Below are 24,296 nucleotides of genomic sequence, written 5' to 3'. Positions count from 1 at the left end.
GTTGTCGGGCTGAATGAGGAGAGTAGAGCCCCTGTGAGAGGGCGCGGTTAACGTAAGAGGAGAGGAAATGAGAAGCGGATGCTATCCTAGTAGAGCGTGCAGATCGTAGACTGGAGGCTCCGTTCAGGTTGAGGGTGGGAAGAAAGAACTGTACGCAAGCTCTCGTAGGTCAGGGGAGCTGATGTGGGTGGCTTTGGGGTTAATGGTCATTCTCACAAGGCAGCCGGAAAATAGCGTAACATAGTGACATTACATTTAAGCCATTGCTATGAGGACTTGGGAGATTCTTGAAACTGCCTGTCTGACATCGTTGACTTGAGGTGGCTCTAGAGCAAGAGGACCTGTGACAAATCGTGTGGTTCCCGCCTCAGTTCTTCCAACAGCGAATGTTCAGACTATCTGGGGCAGACCCCTTCTGGTCCAGTGCACTTCTTGGGTAGTTTTCTCTGACATTCATGAAATTGTTTCCTGTGTCCAAATGAACCTTACCTACTTTAATTTAAATTCATTGTAACAAAGAGAAAATATTGATCAATATTTCTCCTCTGCATCACACACAAATACACAAAAGCCAGCAAAAAAAATTTCTTGCCCTCCCTTCTCGAATCCCAGGCTTCAGTTGCCTTAGCCTTTATTCAGAGAACTACTGTTCCATTTGTTTAGTCTTGATGATGGTTCTTTGATCTTTTCTTATTAAAGTGTGGTGATGAAATTGGACTTAATATGTTGATAAAGATCTGATCAACGTGGAGTTTAGTGGGAGAGTTACTTTACAGTTCTGGAATGTGATGCTCCTTTTAGCACACTGCAGAGTTATATTTAATATGGATTTATAGCTTTGTGCTGGACCAGGGAAACAAGCCTTGTGGCGTGGAAAGCTTAGATTTAGTTGTTATCTTCGACTCTGGTGCTGTCCCTTTTTCAGGAGTGTAAGAAGCACTTGGCAGGCTTGGGGGCTTTGGGTCTGGGCAGCCTGATCACTGAACTCACCGCAAATGAAGAATTGACTGGGACTGATGGTGCCCTGGTAAATGATGAAGGTGAAGTGTGGGTCATGGGGAGTAAGGAGGGAGGAGGCTAGCCACCTACTGTGTATGCACTTTTCAATGGGAATTATCTAAGGGAGTGAGAGTTACTTGGCCTTTGTTGAGATATACCTGCCCTCCCCTCTATCTATAGGATGGATCAGGAGTACAGAAGATGCTGTCGACTATTCAGACATCAATGAGGTAGCAGAAGATGAAAGCCGAAGATATCAGCAGACAATGGGGAGCTTGCAGCCGCTTTGCCATTCAGGTGATTCTTTAGTGTCATCAGTAGAGCATTCCAGTCATTTTCTTGCAGTGTAGTCCATTTTGTTTCTGTGTATGCTTTCTGCCATTGTTCCTGCTCTCCATCCTTTCCTTCTCTCTCTTTTTGTGAGCTCAGTCCCATGTAGCTTCTATCTTTTATGTGTGTGTTCTGGGCCATTGTTACACTCGGGGGTTTATTCCTCATACTGGTTATTCCCAAATTCTTGGTGAATGCCAAGTAAAGATAATGTTTTCCTTATCTGGTATTTGAGGACCTACAGTGTTCATGGCACTGTTTTAGAAATTATTTGAACTCAGGGGCACCTGGGTGGCTCAGTGGGTTAAAGCCTCTGCCTTCAGCTCAGGTCATGATCCCAGGGTCCTGGGATCGAGCCCCGCATCAGGCTCTCTGCTTAGCGGGGAGCCTGCTTCCCCTTCTCTCTCTCTCTGCCTGCCTCTCTGCCTACTTGTGATCTCTGTTCGTCAAATAAATAAATAAAATCCTTTAAAAAAAGAAATTATTTGAACTCAGTCTTTGCTCTTAAGGACTTGGTAGTTCAAGAAGGATTAAGTATTTGCAATGTCCTATATAAACAAGCATACGTATTTACTGGCTTAATGTTTATTAATCACTCACCACCTGTATGCTGACAGAATGAACTTAGTGCTTGCTCCCAATATATAGGTGTCTCTCCCTGGTGTAAGGTGCTACATATAGAATCAAAATCAGAGCTGGAAGGGGTCTTAATGATTGTCTATTATTAACTTCATCATAGGAAAAGAAAACTTGGACTTTAATAAGATGTGGGACTTTTTAAAAAGTTACATAAGTTAGGGCGCCTGGGTGGCTCAGTGGGTTAAGCCGCTGCCTTCGGCTCAGGTCATGATCTCAGGGTCCTGGGATCGAGTCCCACATCGGGCTCTCTGCTCAGCAGGGAGCCTGCTTCCTCCTCTCTCTCTCTCTCTCTGCCTGCCTCTCTGCCTACTTGTGATCTCTGTCTGTCAAATAAATAAATAAAAATCTTTAAAAAAAAAGTTACATAAGTTAGGTAGTGGCAGACCTTGACTAATTCAGTAATTCAGGATATTAGACATTTGTTGAGCTATAAACTGTGATAGTATGGTTCAAAGGTAATCCATTTTCTGATCTTGAGGAGTTTAGTTCTGTGGTCTTGAACCTAGAGCAACTGATCACAGTTCCTTTTTTCTGATTTGTAATTTTTTTACAACTTTTAATTGAGGTATAGTTGACATATGTATAATTCATTGTTTCTACTGCCTTACCCTATCTCTCACCGCTTGACACTTTTGTATGAGGTTTCTCGTTGTTTGTTCATTGTCCACCTCTTTGAATTAGATTTCAGCACCAGTTAATTGATTTGAGTGCTTATCATAGAGAGAGAATTAACTGTGCCACATACACAGGCGGTAACCCAGGAAAAATAGAAGATACAGGTCTCCCTCTCCAGGATATTATTATCATTTGAGAAAGTGGGATAAACAACATGAAGCATAATTACAACAAAAAGACAAGCAGCTATAAGCTCATATTTCTGTATAGAGTATTGTATATCATTTCAGCAGGTTGACAGAATATCTGAGACAAATACTGTATTATTTTTGAGCCCCCTGACTTAGGCTAAGGGGGAAGTGGTAGCTCTGATTTCCAGGGAGTTTTGGAATTTTCAGGTTTTGGTTTGTTGTCTTGGATAGGAATGTTAAGGAAGATGACGAGTGGGGGTGTCCTATTAGGGTTTTATGAGCTGACCTCCTAGAAAAAGGGGATGCTGCATTTGGTAGTCTTAGTACTCTAGGACGCTCATTTCCAAGTTCTCTTATTCAGTGAGGGTGCCTTTACCTGTGTCCTAACTTCCTCCTCCTCTGGCATTGGCCCCTTCAGGTGGCTTGATTTACTAGGATTCTTCTTTGGAGTAATTAGAAGTGGATGGAGGTCATTAGAGAAGATGTCATGGAGGTGAATTTTGAGCAAAAGTTTGAAAGAGTTTCTTGGGGAGGAAGTAGCGGGGCATTTTGGTTTGAAAACATGGCTTCTCTAAAGGTTTAGAGATAAAAATAAGTGAATAGTGCAGGAAGAATTGGCCAGCAGGTTTTCTTGAAAGGAGTGGAAAACATACTAGGGATAGAGCAATTTGATAACACGTGTATGTATGCCTTACTTGGGATTTGATGTCATAAAGGATTGTAAACCAAACATTGTTGAGTAAAGGGCAGGGTGGTACAATGAAAAGATAATGAACTTTGGAGTCAGAATAATAGGTTCAAGCTGCAGCTCCATATTGAGTTTGATCCTGGGGAAGTTGCTTAGTTTTTGAAGCTTGGATTTACAATAATGCCTCAGTTTTCTTATCTGCAGTAAAGGTGATAATACTTCATTAGTGGGTCTTATGTGGGAATTTAAGTTCAATATCACAGGTTGTGAAGGCACCTACATAGTACAGGGTCATGGTAGATGCTCTGTAAGTGTTAGTTGCCTTTCCTTCCTAAATGAAAATGAGAAGTGACACTTGTTGTTTTAGGGTTTTGATTAGAAAAGGGGTAAAGGGGCAGACTAACTTAGAAACTGTTCTTGCAGGCTAGATAAAAAGTCATCAAGGTCTCGGGTAGGGTGACAGCTGAGGAAAATGCTAAGCAGAATTAAACTTGAGAGTTGCTGATAAAACAGTAGGACTGGGTAAGTAAGGAAGTGCATTGAAATGAGTATAGACTTTGTTCAGCCAGCCTTGAATTCTGACTTTGTCATTTAAAACTGTGTGACCCTGAGTAAGTCATTTCACTGTCTCAGAATAATTCCTACTTTGCTGACATTCTTGGGAGGATTATAGATAAAACCTCTCCCACTTCCCTTGCTTGCATTCCCTCTCTTGCTGTGTCTCTCTCTGTCAAATAAAGAAATAAAATCTTAAAAAGAAAAAAAATATTTTAAGTTTATTTGTTTTAGAGAGACAGGGACAGAGCATGAGCAGGGGAAGGAGGCAGAAGGAATGGGGGAAGTAGGGGCGCCTGGGTGGCTTAGTAGGTTAAGCCTCTGCCTTTTAACTCAGGTCCTGATCTCAGGGTCCTGGGATCGAGCCCCGCATTGGGCTCTTGGCTTAGCGGGGAGCCTGCTTTCCCCTCTCCCTCTGCCTACCTCTGCCTACTTGTGATCTCTCTCTCTCTCTCTGTCAAATAAATAAATAAATAAAAATCTTAAAAAAGAAAAGGAAAGGGGGAAGCAGACTTCCCACTGAGCAGGTAGCCTGATGTGGGGCTCGATCCCAGGACCCGTAGATCATGACCTGAGCTGAAGGCAGACACTTAACCAACTGGGCCACCTAGGTGCCCCTGAGTGGAAAGGTTCTTTAGGCAGGAGAACATGGTGGTGTGATTGTAGAGGGGTAAGTCAGGGCCAGACCTTCAGATTTGGGGTTAATCCTGAATAAGGTTGGGGTTAATCCTGAATAAGGTTGATTCTTGAGTTAGGGAATGGAGCTTGTGTAGAGGAATAAAAGCAGAGTGTTCACCATCAGGTGTGGAGTGATGCCAGAGGTAAAAGGTCAGTGGAAAGAATAACAGACTGTAGAAGGTAGATCAAAGAAGGTGTCAAAGATTTGGGAAGTGGGAAGAGAGAAAGTCCAGTCTTAAAGGAAGCTGACAGAGAAGGAAGAATGTTAAATTCAGTTATAAGATTGAGCAGGATAAAAATAAAAAATCAAATAGAATTTGATCAGGAGAAGGAGCAAAGGTTTTAAACATTTCTTGGGAGCTCCCTATATTTCTGTATGAGATATACATAGTATTCTAGTATTTGGTGATGCTGTGTCATCATCTCTTTCTGAAGGTAGAACCTGCACCTCCTGCATGTTAAGAACAACACTTTGACGGGGTGCTTTAAATTCTTGTGTAACAAAGGAACTCAGGGCTGTTGTATGACATTCTGGATATTCAGAATCATCTTCCCGGTTTCATTAGATTATGATGAAGATGACTATGATGCTGACTGTGAGGACATTGACTGCAAGTTGATGCCACCTCCACCTCCACCTCCAGGACCAACGAAGAAGGATAAGGACGAGGATGCTCTTACCGGTGGTAAGTAGAGACTATCTTCTTTTGTCCAAGGAACAAGTTCCATTCATAGATCTAGGCTTTGGGCATACCCATAGGGCACTATTAAAATTAAGCTGCTAGGAAAGGATACAGCTTCTGGAAGTGATTCATACAGTTTTCAAATTTTAATGTCAGAGGGAAGTTTTACTTTTTAAAATATTTGGCAACAGTATTTTAACAGGTACTCGAGGAAAAGTAGTTGAGCTTAGTGGTTCTTAGATCTGGCTGCCCATCACAATCATCCCAAGCCTGTTAAAAAATACAGATTTCTGACTCTCATCCAGAGAGTCTGATTCTGAAGAGCTGGGTCAGAGCCCAGGAATTTCAGAGTGTTCTCCAAGTAATTGCTGATGCAACTGATGTGCATACTGGTATTTGGAAACTCCCTGTCTAGATGACTCTCTTTAAAATAAATGATTAAATGGGGAAGGCATCCTAGAATGTGCATAAATCAGAGAGAGCCAACTACCACATTCAGAGATTTACAAGGCGAGGGCTTTAGTGATCCTCTCCACCTTCCCTGTGTCGGCCACAGTAGAAACTCTGTCCTAGGCTAGGAGATTGCGGAATAGTAGTGTTTTTGATCTCCTGTATTTTGAGAATTATGTTGACCAGTTTTAGCCATTTCTGCATTAGTCTGTAGGCTAAATAACATCTGATAACTTGATGTCCTAGATAATTTCATTATCATCCTGTGGGCTTAAAAAAATTCTTCAGTTATGGGTCCCTGAACTAGAGATGATAAGGCCTGCTTGGTAAAAAATATATAATTTTGCTGTTGATCACATTCCTTTATTACATGTATAGAAAGTAGTAAATGTAGTAATAGTGTTTGTTTTCTCTCATCACAACCCTAGGGTACCGGGTAAAAGGTGAGTTGGGGACGGTGGGGAATAATGAGTTGGAATGAGTTTTCTGGGTTGCATACTAGTGATCTGGGTGCTTGGAACTATATCCCCTGCCACTGAGCCATGCATATAGCCTAGAGTGGGTACTGGCTGAATCGGAGGAAGTATGCTCACAGTTACATGCCAAAGGGGTTTCTCTTCCTTGTTGCAGTGTCTGAGGATGGAGAAGGCATCATCTTGCCCTCCATCATTGCCCCTTCCTCTTTGGCCTCAGAGAAAGTGGACTTCAGTAGTTCCTCTGACTCAGAATCTGAGATGGGACCTCAAGAAGCAACACAGGCAGAATCTGAAGATGGGAAGCTGACCCTACCTTTGGCTGGGATTATGCAGCACGATGCCACCAAGCTGTTGCCGAGTGTCACAGAATTGTTCCCGGAATTTCGGCCTGGGAAGGTACTTTACACGGAGAATGCCCATATTGCAAACCACTGACCTCTCCTAAATTCTGAGTTCTGTTGCTAAGATGTTGTATATAGAAAGGATAAGATGTAAAAGTTTTCTTATTCAGTGACACTGCATTAGGTCTTTTTGAAAAAGCTGTATGCATTGATGAGAGTACATGTGATTTACATGGTTCCCATCAGAAATTGTCCTTGTTGTCTTAAAAGAACTAGTCCAAATTATTAAGGGATGCTTCTTTACTTTCTTGGTAGATGTTATAACTCTAAGTTGAGCACTCTTTGGTCCCCCCACAGCTGAGTGGACCCTCAGGGGAGTTTGTAGACCCAGATGCTGCTCTTTTCCTGTCTGATACTGAGTCTTTGAGCCTCTGTGTTGTAGGTATTACGCTTCCTACGGCTTTTTGGACCAGGGAAAAACGTCCCATCTGTTTGGCGGAGTGCTCGGAGAAAGAGGAAAAAGAAGCACCGTGAGCTGATCCAGGAAGAGCAGATCCAGGAGGTGGAGTGCTCGGTAGAGTCAGAAGTCAGCCAGAAGTCTTTATGGAACTATGACTACGCTCCACCGCCACCTCCAGAGCAATGTCTCTCTGATGATGAAGTAGGCAAAATAGAGACCTGGGCTTGAGACCTACAGGAGGAACAAATGAGTTCTCCCTAGCTTATGTCTAAATGGGAAATGTACTTTAGCAGGCAGAGCCCTGTGCTGATTATGAACGAGAAATCGTGAGTTCAGTCTTAGTGGCCGTCCCTTCCCTATTGTAGTGGAGAAGTACTATGGGCCAGCAGTGGGTGCTACACATGCTGGTGAATAGGAGTTTGAATCCTTTAGGCAGAGTGTGCCGTGATCTAGCCCCATTGTTCCCATTCTAACTCCAGTTCTGTTGAAGAATCATCCTTGTAGTTCTCTAACTTCCCTTCCTGACTGTGGATTCCCTATAGCCCTATGGCATCTGGGATCAGGAAATCCTCCTCTCCTCCTGCTTTATTCTGTTACAGATTACGATGATGGCTCCTGTTGAGTCCAAGTTTTCCCAGTCAACTGGAGATACGGATAAAGTGGCCGATACCAAACCGAGAGTAGCCGAGTGGCGTTACGGGCCTGCTCGGCTGTGGTATGATATGCTGGGTGTCCCTGAAGATGGCAGTGGGTTTGATTATGGCTTCAAACTGAGAAAAATGGACCTCGAACCCGTGATGAAGTGTAGAATGTTGGAGGTAAGTGACACTGGTATATAAGAAAGGAATCTGCGCCCAGGGCCCTTTCCAATATACTTAACTTTGCTTTTCTGGGTGGGGAGATACCGGGTAGGTTATGGAGGTTCTAAGCCTTGGGCTTGTTACGGTGTGTCACCCTGGCAGCTAGGCCCTGTCACAAGGATTCTCTCTGGGCAGTGAGTGCTGCGCTAGCCCAGGAGTGTGCAGAGGCAGACCTCCCTTATCAGGTACTTCTTTCAAGTCAGGGACCATGTTTGATGGGTCTGATGAGGGATCTGGAGTCAGAACTTTGACCAGTGACCATTCAGGGATTTGTTCTTCCGTCTTCGTTTCTGTAGGATTTCAGGAAACTTGAGGAAAGTAGCACTGACCTTCTGGCTGATGAAAACTTCCTGATGGTGACACAGCTGCATTGGGAGGATGATATCATCTGGGACGGAGAGGATGTCAAACACAAAGGAACAAAACCTCAGCGTGCAAGCCTGGCAGGCTGGCTTCCTTCCAGCATGACTAGGAATGCCATGGCCTACAACGTTCAGCAAGGTGTGCTTTTGTGCCAGCCATGTCTAGCAACACTCCCTTCAGCTCAGTCATCCTAAGTGGGTTTAGCTGTGCTCTTTGTTGCTGCTGAGGGGCAGCAAAATGTTTTGGACTTGAGCCCCTATTCTAGTCCATAATAAGTTGTACACCATTAACAAGCTAGGGTGGACTCTGATTTCTCATTAAAAAACTGGGAAAACCACTTTGAAGTTGATGATCTATCCAAACTAGACCAAGGTTTTATCTCTATGATTTACTTCCGTTTTCAGAGCTAGCCCCTTTGTCTTTATCATGCTAGAATTTGCTTTTTCTCTCCTTAAGTAGGCAAAAAAAAGGGTATGTCATGCTTAATGTAGAAAACTTTGAAAATAGAATACAGTGACAAAAATCACTGATAATCCAGCTATTCAGAGAAGATCGACTATTAACTTTTTGTGTACTTTGTTTTTGGTTTTCTGTCTTCTCTGTGTTTATGTAGTTGAGTTCATTTCTGTAGGCAGTTTTTTGCATATTGTGCTTTTCATTTGACATCATTATTATTCTGTGTCATTCCAAATTTTTCATAAAAAGGTTTAATGACATGGGATACTCAAGTGAGAAAAACAAAGTGGCATATATGATACCCTGTTCATGTAAGTGGGAAAAGAAAAAGCACACTATATAATTACAGAAACTGACTGAAAGGAAATGCACTGTGGGATTTCACAGTGGTTATTTCTGGTTTGTGGAATCACAGACAGCTTCAGTTTCCTTTATATTTTTCTGTATTTTCCTTCAGTTAACCTGGATTACTTTTATAATCCAGAGGAAAACAAAAATGTTTTAATTTTTAAGTCTAAGAAAGAGGTTTTTTTTCCTTCTCTCGTTCTATCTAAACACTTTGCTGATTGCATAGTATTCTTATATGGATGTTTTCATAATTGACCAATAGTTACTGTATTTTTAATATATATTTTATTACCATTAATTGTTAGTATATTTTACCATATCATTTATTACCATGATTTCTTTAGCCAGTCCCTTATTAAACACACTTGGCTGTTTAAATTTTGAGTCTTATGAAAAACACTGCAGTGAACATTTTGTCTGTAACTTATTTTAAAATGAGAAATACACTGTGTGCACTAGGTTCCTTTTCAGTAGCCGCATGAATAACTTTACTAACATGTGCTCCTTTGCCCTTTGCTGGAATCATGATTGAAAGGGGCATAGGTGTTTTGTCTGTTACTGAGTGTCTCCTCCTCTTCTGAGTAGGTTTTGCAGCCACCCTGGATGATGACAAGCCTTGGTACTCTATCTTTCCCATTGACAATGAGGAGCTGGTATATGGACGCTGGGAGGACAATATCATTTGGGATGCTCAGGCCATGCCCCGGCTGTTGGAGCCTCCTGTTTTGACACTTGATCCCAATGATGAGAACCTCATTTTGGGTATGGTGTTGGCAGGGACCAGTGTTTCTTCTCTGCAATGGACAGCTTGCTGCTAATGTCAGGGGACGGGGGAAATCAGAAAGGTTGGGAAGGTCAAGACTATAAGCTTCTCGGGGGCGCCTGGTTGGCTCATTCAGTGGAGCAGGTGACTCTTGATCTAGGGTCGTAAGTTCTAGCCTCATACTGGGTGTGGAGCCTACTTTAAAAAAATAAGGAAGGAAATTTAAAAGACTAGAACTTTCAGGTAGCAGTTGAGAAAGCAGAGTTGTGGCTGTTTCTAGTATTTCTGTTTTGCTTAGGGAAAGCTCACAATGTAGGAATGTTGAAAAGCAGTACCTTTGAGATTCCAGGAGTATAGTATGTTTAGTTAGAGGGAATCACCTACTAGAAGTGGTCTGGGGTGGGATGAGAGATCTGATTAGGAAGCGCAAATATACCTGTGGGAAATGTGAATCTTCAGGGATAGTATCTCCAGAGTGACTTTTGTTTCATCCTTAGAAATTCCTGATGAAAAGGAAGAGGCCACCTCCAACTCCCCCTCTAAGGAAAGTAAGAAGGAATCGTCTCTGAAGAAGAGTCGAATTCTGTTAGGGAAAACAGGGGTCATCAAGGAAGAACCACAGCAGGTCTGTGGAGGGAAAAGGAACCTAGGGTGTTGAGAAGAGCAGAGAAAGGTAATGGCGGAGGGTAGTCTGACTAAGGTTTATTTGATATCTGTTTGATGTCCCCATCATTAGAACATGTCTCAGCCAGAAGTGAAAGATCCATGGAATCTTTCCAATGATGAATATTACTACCCCAAGCAGCAGGGTCTTCGAGGCACCTTTGGAGGAAATATTATTCAGGTAAAAGTAACAATTTATTCTGTGATGGATAGGAACCACTGCCTTGTTTTGATGGAGGATATGGGTAAATCTTGCGTAGGCTGGAGTAATTATTTAATTTGAACCCCGTATTTCCTGTCTTAGCACTCGATTCCTGCTGTGGAATTACGACAGCCCTTCTTTCCTACCCACATGGGGCCCATCAAACTTCGGCAGTTCCATCGCCCACCTCTCAAGAAATACTCTTTTGGGGCACTCTCTCAGCCAGGTCCCCACTCAGTCCAGCCCTTGCTAAAACACATCAAAAAGAAGGCTAAGGTATGACTGAACTCTGGGTAGGAAAAAAAAAAGCAGCTATAAAAGATGTTAGCGTACACGTTGGGGAAATGGACATGCTATTAGATGATACTAGGGAATTACTTTTTTCTCAGATGTGATAGAATGTTACTATAGTTTTTTAGGAGAATGTCCTTATTCTTAGGGGATGCATGTGAAAATACTCAAGGTGAAGTGTCATGATGACTGCAGCTTTCAGAAAGGATTCAGGGGGCACCTGGGTGGCTCAGTTGGTTAAGCATGTGCTTTTGGCTCAGGTCATGATCCCAGGCTTTGTGGAATCGAGCCCGGTATCCGGCTCCCTGCTCAGGGGAGCCTGCTTCTCCCTCTGCCTCTGCCTGCCACTCCCCGTACTTGTACACGTGCACATTCTCTCTCTCTCTGTCAGATAAAATCTTTTAAAAAATGGTTCCAGCAAAATCTGTGGAGATAATTGTAGTTAGGTAGGGTAAAATATGAAGTTATAGCTAAGCGGTGGGATTGTAAGTGTTCATAGTTTCAACTTCATGGTTGAATATTTTTGCAATGAAGTTTAAAAAAAGGCAAGGCCAAATCACTTTTTGTGTCATTGTCTCAGAATGAACAGCATCATTTTGTGGTTCTTGTCCTGTCAGGAGCTGAACTGTGTTTTCTTTGTTCTGGGCAGATGAGAGAACAAGAGAGACAAGCCTCTGGTGGTGGAGAGATGTTTTTTATGCGCACACCTCAGGACCTCACAGGCAAAGATGGAGATCTTATTCTTGCAGAATACAGTGAGGAAAATGGACCATTAATGATGCAGGTTGGCATGGCAACCAAGATAAAAAACTACTATAAGCGGGTGAGTCTCTGAGAAAACTTGTTTATAATATAGTTGTAATGAACATCCAGCAATAGTCTGCGATTGTATATTTTGTCTTTTTCATGCTGAAATGGTGTCTTTTTTGTAGTTAGTAATATTAGTAAAATGCTATGCTCAAGGAATATTTTGTGAAGATTTATTGATTCTGTTCTGTAATAGTAACTGGGTCTTTTTTGTTCCTTCTAGAAACCTGGAAAAGATCCTGGAGCCCCAGATTGTAAATATGGAGAAACTGTTTACTGCCATACATCTCCCTTCCTGGGCTCTCTCCATCCTGGCCAGTTACTGCAGGTGAGGGATTCTTTCCTGTTAACAACTCTTTCCTAAGGAACTTGACAGGTGAGGAGCTAGTGAGCCCAGACAGAACTAATTCTAGTTGATTGAGGTACTATGTACATGGCACGTATGGGGAAGGAGCAGTATAATCCCCAAATGATTATAATCCCCAGACTTTCTTTTGATCTTTTTATTAAAACTGGCTCTAGTAATGTTATTTGTAAACTAAATTGGAAATTGTTTTTAGAAAACACACACTGGTAAGAAGGCCAGCAACATCTGGGTGGCATATGGAAGTCAGCCTGGGATTAGTAATTTAGTGAGTTAATTAATGAGTATTTAATTTGTGTCTGCAGAATTGGTATGTTTTCATTTGTTTAAATGTTTTGTAGATGAGGTCAGCTAAGCTTAGAGATACTAAATGACTAATCTGACATCATATAGTAAGTAGCAGAGTCCGTGTCATCTGAATCCAAATCCTATGGTTTCCCTACTACTGCCAGTGGGTAAAAAATTATTTTCTAATCCAGTTTGACATTCCATATTCCGATTTATTTATATTATTGGATAGGTTTTAGATGGCAGTCTGGGGATGGAGAGCAAACAGGCCTGATTTCCCTTCTTGTTAGTTGATGAAATTTCCTAGGGCTTCTCTGTATATAATTTTTGTGTTTTTACTTTTGTTAGGCATTTGAGAACAATCTTTTTCGTGCCCCAATTTACCTTCATAAGATGCCAGAAACTGACTTCCTTATCATTCGGACAAGACAAGGTTACTATATTCGGGAATTAGTGGATATTTTTGTGGTCGGCCAGCAGTGCCCCCTGTTTGAAGTTCCTGGGCCCAACTCCAAAAGGGCTAATACACATATTCGAGACTTTCTCCAGGTAAGAATGACAGATGAGGGAGGTGGGTCAGTTTGCACAGGGTATTGTTGATTTGGGGGCACATCAGGAGAGCTCAGAATACATCAGGGCTTAGTAGGGGAAAGAGCCCTGGCGAGCACTTTTGTCTTCTGTTTTGCCAAATGAAAGACACTTGGTTTGTTGGACAGGTCTTTATTTACCGCCTATTCTGGAAGAGTAAAGATCGGCCACGGCGGATCCGAATGGAAGATATAAAGAAAGCCTTCCCTTCTCACTCAGAAAGTAGCATCCGGAAGAGGCTGAAGCTCTGCGCTGACTTCAAACGCACAGGTCATCATTTGTGACTATGTTTCCCCTGTCTCTTTCCAAGAGAGGAGTTACAGCTTTCAATGAAAGGATAAGTATACTGCTCCCAGATTGAGAGAATGATAGTCATCAAAAGAGGGGAGTAGTAAATCTAATTATGGAGGCTATCATTGCTTTTTGATTTGTGCCTGGTAGGAAAGTCATTGGATGGTGGATGTCAGGAGGTGCAGGCAACCTAGCAGTGGGGCTTTTCTTCGGCGGGCAGGCTAACTGTGGCTAGACCTTCTGGGACGTTGCATGGCCTGGTCTCCATTCGTTATCCTTGTTGCTATCTGTGGAAGGGCCTTTGGAATTTGGAATGGTCTCATTCTCTCTACTTTTTCTAGGGATGGACTCAAACTGGTGGGTGTTGAAGTCTGATTTTCGGTTACCGACTGAAGAGGAGATCAGAGCTATGGTGTCCCCAGAGCAGTGCTGTGCCTACTATAGCATGATAGCCGCAGAGCAGCGACTGAAGGTAAGCACCTTTCCCTTGTGCCTATGCCTGTGGGTTTGTTGCAGACAGAGGAGGATGCAGACTGGTGGCACTGGCCAAGGAGTGATGGTTCCTGGATTATGAACCAGTTACTGATAAATTCGAGCTCTGAGGTACTCTGTCCGTTGGTTCTGAGGACGACTCCAGTCTAGTTAAATAGCAGTGGGAAGGCTTCATGAGGGAATGTAGGGCGTATTGTTCCATCCATTTGGGTGGTGACTTTAATCTTTGTTCCTTACGAGGCAGGTTCATACACAGCAAATACTTCTTGGTTGTTTTCCATAGCCTTCCCTATGGGCTGAGATGGTGGTGCTGGACATGTGCTTTTTGAGAAGTAGGATATCCTTCTTAGGCCCAAGCAGGGAAGATCTAGCCGGGGTGAGACAGCACAGCTACACCACTGAGTTAGTGAGTCTGCAGAGGTGAGCATCTCTGCTTAGCTTCCTTTTTGAGCCTTAACAACCTACACGTCAGCTGGCAAGTTCCTTGAAATGTAATATATCTTCTGATAGCCTAAGGATGTAGAATGGTGACAGAGACAGGAAGACTTTACAGAATCCATTCTCTGTGCGAAAATGTACTTTGATATTCTGTACTTGGTACTTAGTGAAACTTGTACTTTGTGTTTTCCAATTTGTTGACTGGTTTATGCTTACGTTTGTGCTCTTCCAGGATGCTGGCTATGGTGAGAAGTCCTTTTTTGCTCCAGAAGAAGAAAATGAGGAAGATTTCCAGATGAAGATTGATGATGAGGTAAGGCTTTACACTAGTTTTTTTTTAAGCTAATTAATTATTTTAGAGAGAGAGCGAGAGCATGTGAGTGGGGGTGGGGGGACAGGTAGAGGGAGAGAATCTCAAGCAGACTCTGCCCTTAGCCTGGAACCCAGTGTGGGGCTCAATCTCACAGTCCTGAGATAATGACCTGAGCCAGAATCAAGAGTCAGATGCTCAGGGGTGCCTGGGTGTCTCAGTAGGTTAAGCCTCTGCCTTCAGCTCAGGTCCTGATCTCAGGGTCCTGGGATCGAGCCCCACATCGGGCTCTCTGCTCAGCAGGGAACCTGCTTCCCCTTCTCTCTCTGCCTGCCTCTCTGCCTACTTGTGATCTCTCTCTCTGTCAAATAAATAAATAAAATCTTAAAAAAAAAAGAGTCAGATGCTCAACTAACCAAGCCACCCAGGCGCCCTGGCTTTGTGCTAATTTTTATTAGTATATCCCATTTATCCATTTTAATTTTTTTTCTATTTATCCTTTAAAAAAACCCAACTTTATTGAGTTAAGATTGATATAAGTAGCATGTATTTAAAGTGTACTATTTGATATGTTGTGATATGTGTTTATATCTGTGAATCCTCATAACAAGGTAGTGAATGTATCTGTCACCCCCCAAAAGTTTTTTTGTACTCCCTTTGGAATTCTTTTTTTTTAAAAGATTTTATTTATTTATTTGACAGAGAGAGATTACAAGTAGGCAGAGAGGCGGGTAGAGAGAGAAGGAGGAGGAAGCAGGCTCCCTGCTGAGCAGAGAGCCCGATGCGGGACTCGATCCCAGGACCCCGAGATCATGACCTGAGCCGAAGGCAGCGGCTTAACCCACTGAGCCACCCAGGCGCCCCACTCACTTTGGAATTCTTTTCTTCTTTCTTTTTCCTTTACTCTGGCCTCTTTGTGCCCTGAAAACCACACTGATGCTTTCTGTCACTATAGATTAGTTCACATTTTCTACATTTTTAGATATGTGTGCTCATATAGTATGTACTTTCTTTTTTTAACCGTGGTAAAATATACATAACAAAATTTACCATCTAACCTTTAAATGTACAATTTGATAATGTTAGGTATGTGCACACTGTTGCATAACCAATTTCCAGAAATCTTTTCATGTTGCAAAACTGAAACTCTGTTACCCACTAAATGACAAGTCCCCATATCTTCCTCCTCCAGCCTCTGCAGCCACCATTCTACTTTCTGTCTCTCTGAATTTTACTACTGTAGGTACTTCCCCTAAGTGGAATCATGAGGTTTTGTTTTTATGTGACTGGTTTATTTTATCCAGCATGATATCCTCAAAGTTCATGCATGTTGTAGCATATATCACAATTTCCTTCCTTTTTAAAGGCTGAATAACATCCACTGTGTGTATGTACCATATCGTGTTTATCCACCCATCCATGGGTGGATGTTTGGGGTGCTTCCACCTCTTGCTGTTGGGAACAGTGCTGCTGTGAACATGGGTATGCACATATCTCTTCAGGATTCTGTTTTCTGTTCTTCTGCATATAGACCCAGAGGTGGATTACTGGATCACATGATAGTTCTGTTTTTTTAGGTTTTTGAGCAACTTCCATACATATTTTCTTCAAAGCAGCTGCAGTATTTTATGTTCCTGTCAATGGCATATAAGAATTTCAATTTCTCCACACTCATGCCAACACTTGTTATTTTTTTTTTTTGGTAGTAACCATCCTAATGGATATGAGACAGTATCTCATTGTGATTTTGATTTGCATTTCCCTAATGGTTAGTGATGTTGAGCCATCTTTCCGTGTACTTATTGGACATTTGTGTATCTTCTTCTGAGAAAGGTCTATTCAAGTTCTTTGCCCATTTTTGAATCAGGTTGTTTGGTTTTTGTTATTGAGTTGTAGTTCTTTATAAATACTTGATCTTAATCTCTCATCAGATACATGCTCTTCAAGTACTTTTCTGCCATAGGTTGCCTTTTTATTCTGTTGTGTCCTTTGATGCAGAGAAGTTTTTAATTGAGATACATTCCAGTGTATCTTATTTTACTTTTGTTGTTTGTGCTTTTTTGATACCATATCCAAGATGTCATTGCCAAATCCAGTGTCCTCGTTTTTCCTCTGTTTTCTTCTAAGGGTTTTATATTTTTAATTCTTTTTTTAAAAACATTTTATTTATTTATTTGACAGACAGAGATCACAAGTAGAGAGGCAGGCAGAGGAGAGGAGGAAGCAGGCTCCCCACTGAGCAGAGAGCCCAATGCGGGGCTTGATCCCAAGACCCTGGGATCATGACCTGAGCCAAAGGAAGAGGCTTTAACCCACTGAGTCACCCAGGTGCCCCTATTTTTAATTCTTATACTTAGGTATGAGACCTAAGATGGTCTTTGCTCCATTGTGAGTTAATTTTTATATATGATATAAGGTAAAGGTCAAGCTTCATTATTTTGCATGTGGCTATTCTATTTTCAGCACCATTTTGTTGAAAGTATGTATTTTTTCTTGTCTGTCTTTAACCCTGTAATTATGTTGAGATTCATCCAGGTTATTGATCGTTTGTTCTTTTGTATTGCCACATAGCACTCCATAATGTGGTTATTACCACAGTTTAGGTAATGGCCTATCAAAAGACATTTTGGTTGTTCCCAGTTTTTGGCTATTATGAATAAAGCTGCTGTCAATATTCATGTATAAATCTCTGGACACATTTCCTTTTTTCTTGGGTAAATACCTAAAAGTAGAATTATTGGGTCATATGGTAATTCTCTTTCACATTTTTTTCAAGATTTTATTTATTGGGGAGAGAGAGCATGAATGGGGTGGAGCGGGGAGAGGGAGAAGCAGACTCTCCACTGAGCAGCAAGCCTGACCTGGGGCTCAATACCAGAACCCCAGGATCATGAACTGAAGGCTTACACACTTAACCACTTAACCAGTTGAGCTACCTAGGCGCCCCACTTTCAACTTTGAAGGAACTACCTTCCACAGTGACTGTGTTATTTTTACATTCTTACTAGCAATGTATGAGGGTTCTAGTTTTTCCACATCCTTGTCAACACTTGTTATTATTCTTTTTTATTATTATTACTACTTTTATGGCCCTCCTGTTAGATGTGAAATGGTTTCTTGCTGCTGTTTTGATTTGCATTTCCTTATTGGCTAAGGGTGTTGAGTATCTTTTCATGTGCTTAATTTATCATCCAGACTTCTTTTCGTCAAGTGTCTGTTCATCTTTTTTTTTTTTTAAAGATTTTATTTCTTTATTTCACAGAGAGAGAGATCACAAGTAGGCAGAGAAGCAGGCAGAGAGAGGAGGAAGCAGACAGAGGGAGGGGGAAGCAGGCTCCCTGCTGAGCAGAGAGCCAGATGTGGGGCTTGATCCCAGGACCCTGAGATCATGACCTGAGCTGAAGGCAGAGGCTTAAACCACTGAGCCACCCAGGCGCCCTCTGTTCATCTTTTTAATCCACTTTTAATTGGTTGCTTGTTTTCTTCTCATTGAGTCTTGAGAGAGCTCTATGTATTTTAGGTCCGATTCCTTTATCAGGTATGTGATTGCCGAAAATTTTCTCCCAGTCTGTGGCTTGTCTTTTAATTGTTTTAACAGTGTTTTATGAAGAGCAGAAATCCAGATTGTCAGTTTTCTCTGTTGCTTGTGGTTTTGGTGTTGTAGCTAAGAAATTTTTATCTAACTCAGGGATGCAAAGATTTCCTTTTATGTTTTCTTCTAAAAGATTTTTTGTTCTAGATCTTAAGTTTAGATCCATTTTGAGTTAATTTTTATGTAGGGTGCAAGGTATAGATTAAGGTTCTTTTTTGCATGTGAATGTCCAGTTATTCCAGCACCATTGTTTAAAAAGTTGAATGACCTTTTAAAATAAAAATTTGGAACAAAAATCTGATCATATGATTTTCTAGCCCAAAGACTTCCTTTGGGTCCTTACTTCTTTTAGAAAGAAGTTCTGCACATGCTTTACAAGGTGCTATGTGATTTGGGTCTTGTATATAACTCTGTCTAACCTGCTCTCATCTCCTGTCACTGTCCATCTTGTACTCAAGCTGCAAACATACTGACGTTCATTCAGTCCCCTCAGTTTCTTTCTGTTGCCTTCCAGGATTTTGCAACTGCTTTTCCCTCTGCCTACGATATTTTCTTGCCACTCTTCTACCATCTTACCTTCATCTATGATTTATACTTTGTGGAAGCTTACCCTGATTTCTGCCCTCACTCCCATCATATTGGCTCATTATTCTTCCCTTCTTTATGTACATGTAACACTTTTTAATTTCCTGTCAATGCACTGATTATGCAGTATTGTATTTGGTTGGTTATTTGTCTCTTTCTCACTAATGTGAGATCCATGAGAAAGTAGTGCCTGGCATGTAGTAGGTGTTAAATAAATATCTATTAAATCAGTGAGTGATTGTAAATGAGGTCAGACAGAGTGAGTGAAGAAGCTCATTGTGGTGTTTTGAGGATGGAGTGAAAAATGAGTGGATGTCTAAGAATTTCAGAAAGTAAAGATTTGGTCAAATAGCCTTCGAGATTGAATCTTGATTAGAGAATTGACCACTCTTTAGCTAATTGTGTATACTCTTAACTGGTCTGTGTGGACAAGTACATTCCTCTTGTCTTAATTTCCTGGTTATTTTGCGGGGTCAGTAAACACTATATTCAGGGCCCCAGGACAGGACAGACTTTTTAACCAACCAGTTGCAGAGGTAAAATCGACCTGGGGTTAAAGCCATTACTTTGTAAAATGTGCTTATCATTTAATTACAGAATGTATTGGCTATTCTAAAGCAGCCATTCGAGCAATCGGGCAGTCAGATGCATCATCACCCTCTTTGAGCATCGTGAAGAGTGGGGCATCACTGTCTTTGAGAACTCTCAGTATATCCCTAGGGATATGGGGCCGAAGGGGACCACTGTTCCATAGTGTTCTCCTTATACTGGCTGAGATTTGATTTTTGTTTAATATCATAACGTAAGTACCATAGAGGGGAAGAAGAGTAAGCTGAGTACTGGGCAGCTTTATATGCAACTATTGATCTTCGTGGATAATTTAAGAAAGCATCAAATCGTACATTATTGTAATTATTCTGATCTTCTAAGTATGGCTAGATGTAGAGCAAATGTTTCCCATAACCCTTATAATCTTTTCCTATATCTCAGGTTCGTACTGCTCCTTGGAACACCACAAGGGCTTTCATTGCTGCTATGAAGGGCAAGTGTCTCTTGGAGGTGACTGGGGTGGCAGATCCTACAGGGTGTGGCGAAGGATTCTCCTATGTCAAGATTCCAAACAAACCGACACAGCAGAAGGTGAGACTGTCTGAAATCCTGGAAACCAAAAATTAAGGGAGGAAGAAATGGAGGTTAAGGAGTGGAAGTGAAGGGGCTGGGGGATGGAAAACACTTAAGTTGACAGGATGGCTTAGGCACCTACTGTAAGGAGTTCAGCTTATTACAGTTCTTGCCTGTTTTATGTTTGAGGTAGGATGATAAAGAGCCTCAGCCAGTAAAGAAGACAGTGACAGGAACAGATGCAGATCTCCGTCGCCTTTCACTGAAAAATGCCAAGCAGCTCCTCCGTAAATTTGGTGTGCCTGAAGAAGAGGTGAGTGTGAAAGAGGAAAACTTAGTGTCTCCTAGGGTAGGAGGGGGCCTTTGATAGAGGGAAGAACTAGGAGGCAGATGTAAGGAACTATCTGGATAAGTTTGTGGTGTAGGTTGTAGTACCCTGGATCTTAGGCACTTTTTCAGGAGTTAGCTTTCCCCAAGCTTTCTGTTTAACCTGCTTTGGGTGGTGTTTTGGTTTTTGTTTTTTTGTTTTTGTCTGGCTCTCTAAGTTCTGTGCCTTGGTTTATTTTTTGAAATCTCTGATGATTTAGGTTTATGTGTTTGTCTCTCTCTCTCGTAGATTAAAAAGCTGTCCCGCTGGGAAGTGATTGACGTAGTCCGCACGATGTCCACAGAGCAGGCCCGCTCTGGAGAGGGGCCCATGAGTAAATTTGCCCGTGGGTCAAGGTTTTCTGTGGCTGAGCATCAGGAGCGTTACAAAGAGGAATGTCAGCGCATCTTTGACCTTCAGAACAAGTATGTTGTTCTAGTGCTGCAGAAAATCCAAGCTGGAAAGGGGAGGAGTCCCAGACACTATATGTTATAATGAACAGGAGGTCACTTGATAATGTGACTAGTTGCCCAGGTAGCTGAGATTTCAGGGTGGTCTCTGTTCATAATACTGCTAGAACACCTGCTCCTTCAGAGCAACTTGGCAAAGGTTTTGCATTGGCAAGACGTACTCTAGGTTCCATGGTAACTTTTGTGGCCTGCTTGAGCCTGGCAGTTATTCCAGTGGTGATAAGGGACAATGAGTGTGTTTTTTTTGTTTTTTGTTTTTTTTTTTTCTGAAGGCTTACTGTGAGAGGATGGTAACGCTCTATTATTAAAAATGACCAGTGTGCCGTTTTATTTCTCAGGCTTTTTCTAGGAGTTCTGAAAGAGTTGCTGTGTTACAGCATATTTCAAACTTGCCTTGTTGACAAAAGTCAAGGAAAATTTTGTAAAGCTTTTCTGTTAAGGTCCCCATGTCTTAGTGGATTTGGGTATTCCTTATTAAGGTTGATTTCCCAAGTTCCTCCTATTGCCTAAAGCTGTATTTCTTCAGCTCTTTATACACTTTCATGTTTCTCTTCTTAATTTTCAACATCGTTTTTCCTTTTTAGAGTTTTGTCATCAACCGAAGTATTATCAACTGACACAGACAGCAGCTCAGCTGAAGACAGTGACTTTGAAGAAATGGGAAAGAACATTGAGAACATGTTGCAGAATAAGAAAACCAGCTCTCAGCTGTCACGTGAACGGGAGGAGCAGGAGCGGAAGGAATTACAGCGGATGCTACTGGGTGAGGGTAGTGGCTTCATAGACAAGAAAGAGAAGGATCGGAAAAGTGTAAATAACTGCAGACTAAGAACTGAGCCAAAGCTGGAGGCAGAAGAAGTAGCGGATGAGTGTAGAAAAGCCTGTAGATGAGGTAGAAAGGTTACTGCAAGCTGAACTTGGAGGTTTTTCTGGGGGGCCCAGATTGAAGAGCTGCCACGGGCCCATTGCTGCCTCTGTCTGTGTCAGGGCTGTCCAAGCCAGGGCTAGCAGTGCCGTACGTCAGGTGATCTTTCTGGTCATTCATCTTAGAGGCTAAGAGTTTTTAAAACTGATTTCATGGATAAATTTGAGGGGTTGCTCTTGAACCCTCTGAAATCATATGTAAAATTCTGTGCAAATGTACCTTTCCTGAGAAGACCTGTGACTTTCAGAAGATTCTCAAAGGAGTCCTAGACCCTAAATAAGAGTTAAAAATCACCAACCAAAAACTGCAGAAGTTGAGAGTGGGGATGATAAAGGCTTGAACTGGTTTGGGGTATGGATTTTGTGAATGAAAAGGAGTAAAAAATCAAGGTGACCTTAAGATTTCACTCCGGGCTTGCCAGAAAGATGGTACCTTTGATTAAAGTAGTAAACTTCAGAGAAAGAAGCAGGTGTGAGAAGGGAAGATGTAATATGTGGAGTTTGAGGTCCCCATGACACTTCCCAGTATAGACGTCAAGCAGGCAAATGAAAATTTGGATATAGATACTATGAGAGGGAGGATAAAGGCCTGAAGATGGATATGTAAATGACTGTTCTCACTCCCAGTAGGCTTTTCCTTCATTTCCTGCTCTGTAAAAAGCTTTGTGTAATTTTGTGTTCTGACTACTTTGTAAAGATGTGATAAAGCCTTTGCACTGGGGTGGTCCTAGACCAGCAGTAGGGACATCACACAGGAGCTTGCAGATTCTCAGGCCTCACCCCAGACACTACTGAATTGGAATTTAGTGTAATGAGAATTCTCAGGTGATACCTCTTCATTCACGTTTGGGTTTAAGAAGCATTCTCCTAAGGCTCTGGACCTGTGTCTGTGGTGCAGTTTTCCCTCTTGGTGCCAGAGTGCTTTTCTTTTCTTTTCTTTTCTTTTTTTTTTTAGATTTTATTTATGTATTTGACAGAGAGAGACAGTGAGAGAGGGAACACAAGCAGGGGGAGTGGGAGAGGGAGAAGCAGGCTTCTCACAGAGCAGGGAGCCCAATGCGGGGCTCGATCCCAGGACCCTGGGATCACGACCCGAGCCAAAGGCAGAGGCTTAACAACTAAGCCACCCAGGTGCCCCGGGAGTGCTTTTCTTTAATGTGATCATCAACTACTTGCTGCTTGGGCTTTCTTCTCCTGCTCTTGAGAGGAATCAGAATACAGCTGCTGTTTTTCTGTCCCCTCTAACAAATGTAGTTCTTTGAGTTCCTTTCAGAACTTCTCATACTTAGAAAAATGGGAATGGGGCAGTGGTAAAATGAAGTCAGGAAAGGACAAATCAGTGCATTTGCGGGCATGATGCTTTCTGTAGAACCATACTATGCTTTTGGTAAACATACATGCTTTTGTGGCCCGTTGAACTTCGAGGTCTCCACCCAGTCTCAGAAAAATGACCATGTGGGTGGTAGGGGGAATGTGTGGAAATCTTTTTCTGCCTTGCAGCAGCAGGTTCAGCAGCATCAGGAAACAATCACAGAGATGATGACACAGCTTCTGTGACTAGCCTTAACTCTTCTGCCACCGGCCGTTGTCTAAAGATTTATCGCACATTTCGAGATGAAGAGGGGAAGGAGTACGTTCGCTGTGAGACAGTCCGAAAGCCAGCTGTCATTGATGCCTACGTGCGCATACGAACCACAAAAGATGAGGAATTCATGTGAGTTTGACTCACCGCTTTCCAGTATGATAAGGAGGACGATGAAAGTGGTGGGGGATGGGGATGAGGGAGGTATGTGCTGGAGTTTTAGTGACAGGATTCTGTATAGCTGGAAGTTGGAAGTCTGTGTTGGTTGGGTGCCTTTAGGTCTTGGGGTTTGGACAGAGCCAAGTCACAGGGAGATATTTAAATTTGCTTCAAAATAAAGGCATGTTTTCCATTCCACCTGGGTCCTTTGCATTGTGGCTGGTTGGCATAACTCTTAGTGATGACTCAGGACACCTTATTCTGAGAGAGGTGCTGCTCTGCACATGGAAGGCTGATGAGTAGGGGAGATGGGAATATAGGTAGCCCCTTTTATTTCTGTCTGGATGGATTATTTTAGTTCTGATGTGTTTAGCTATCAGGACGGTTGTCTTTGGTTTAGTTTTGCTTATGGTCCTGTGATATTTTTCCCCCTTGCCCTTCAGTCGAAAGTTTGCCCTTTTTGATGAACAGCATCGAGAAGAGATGAGAAAGGAACGGCGGAGGATTCAGGAGCAACTTAGGCGGCTGAAGCGGAACCAGGAAAAGGAGAAGCTTAAGGGTCCTCCTGAGAAGAAGCCCAAAAAAATGAAGGAGCGCCCTGACCTAAAAGTAAATAGAATGTGGCATGATCATAGCTAAAAAGGCGAAAAAAGCATAGCTCTGCCAGTAGCTTTTGGTGTTCTCCCTGACTGGGAATGAGGGCAGTATTGTGGAAAGCTAGTTTGAGTTGGTGTGGCTGCTCAGGTGTTACCATGACTAGTGTGACTGGCACTGACAACCTAATCTGGTGCCATTTGGTGTCATTTTATACTTCACCCATTGGGAGAAGGGGGTTGAAATGGGCTTGGGTGAGAGTGTGTGTGTGT

General features: G+C 42.2%; 1 protein-coding gene across 11 annotated transcripts in view; it reads left to right on the top strand.

Moving 5' to 3' along the window:
* Positions 1–24,296, top strand: part of TAF1 (TATA-box binding protein associated factor 1) — a 72,603-nt gene that overhangs the window by 279 nt on the left and 48,028 nt on the right. For 8 of the 11 annotated variants that reach the window (XM_044235696.1, XM_044235692.1, XM_044235694.1 and 5 more), the window contains exons 2-24: positions 926–1,040; positions 1,180–1,296; positions 5,262–5,381; positions 6,459–6,700; positions 7,088–7,306; positions 7,705–7,923; positions 8,262–8,466; positions 9,718–9,894; positions 10,393–10,520; positions 10,632–10,739; positions 10,863–11,036; positions 11,701–11,874; positions 12,082–12,186; positions 12,859–13,059; positions 13,227–13,368; positions 13,731–13,861; positions 14,552–14,632; positions 19,797–19,946; positions 20,122–20,241; positions 20,545–20,720; positions 21,350–21,528; positions 23,190–23,403; positions 23,874–24,039. In XM_044235696.1, the coding sequence (XP_044091631.1) occupies positions 926–1,040; positions 1,180–1,296; positions 5,262–5,381; positions 6,459–6,700; positions 7,088–7,306; positions 7,705–7,923; positions 8,262–8,466; positions 9,718–9,894; positions 10,393–10,520; positions 10,632–10,739; positions 10,863–11,036; positions 11,701–11,874; positions 12,082–12,186; positions 12,859–13,059; positions 13,227–13,368; positions 13,731–13,861; positions 14,552–14,632; positions 19,797–19,946; positions 20,122–20,241; positions 20,545–20,720; positions 21,350–21,528; positions 23,190–23,403; positions 23,874–24,039 (3,663 nt within the window). The remainder of the gene's footprint in view (positions 1–925; positions 1,041–1,179; positions 1,297–5,261; positions 5,382–6,458; positions 6,701–7,087; positions 7,307–7,704; positions 7,924–8,261; positions 8,467–9,717; positions 9,895–10,392; positions 10,521–10,631; positions 10,740–10,862; positions 11,037–11,700; positions 11,875–12,081; positions 12,187–12,858; positions 13,060–13,226; positions 13,369–13,730; positions 13,862–14,551; positions 14,633–19,796; positions 19,947–20,121; positions 20,242–20,544; positions 20,721–21,349; positions 21,529–23,189; positions 23,404–23,873; positions 24,040–24,296) is intronic. The other 3 variants (XM_044235697.1, XM_044235693.1, XM_044235690.1) reach the window with 2 other exon arrangements.

This window comes from Neovison vison, chromosome X, assembly GCF_020171115.1.
Source record: "Neovison vison isolate M4711 chromosome X, ASM_NN_V1, whole genome shotgun sequence".
Classification (NCBI taxonomy): Eukaryota; Metazoa; Chordata; class Mammalia; order Carnivora; family Mustelidae; genus Neogale; species Neogale vison.
The sequence above is the reverse complement of the archived record's forward strand: the minus strand, read 5'-3'. Positions and strand labels throughout refer to the sequence as shown.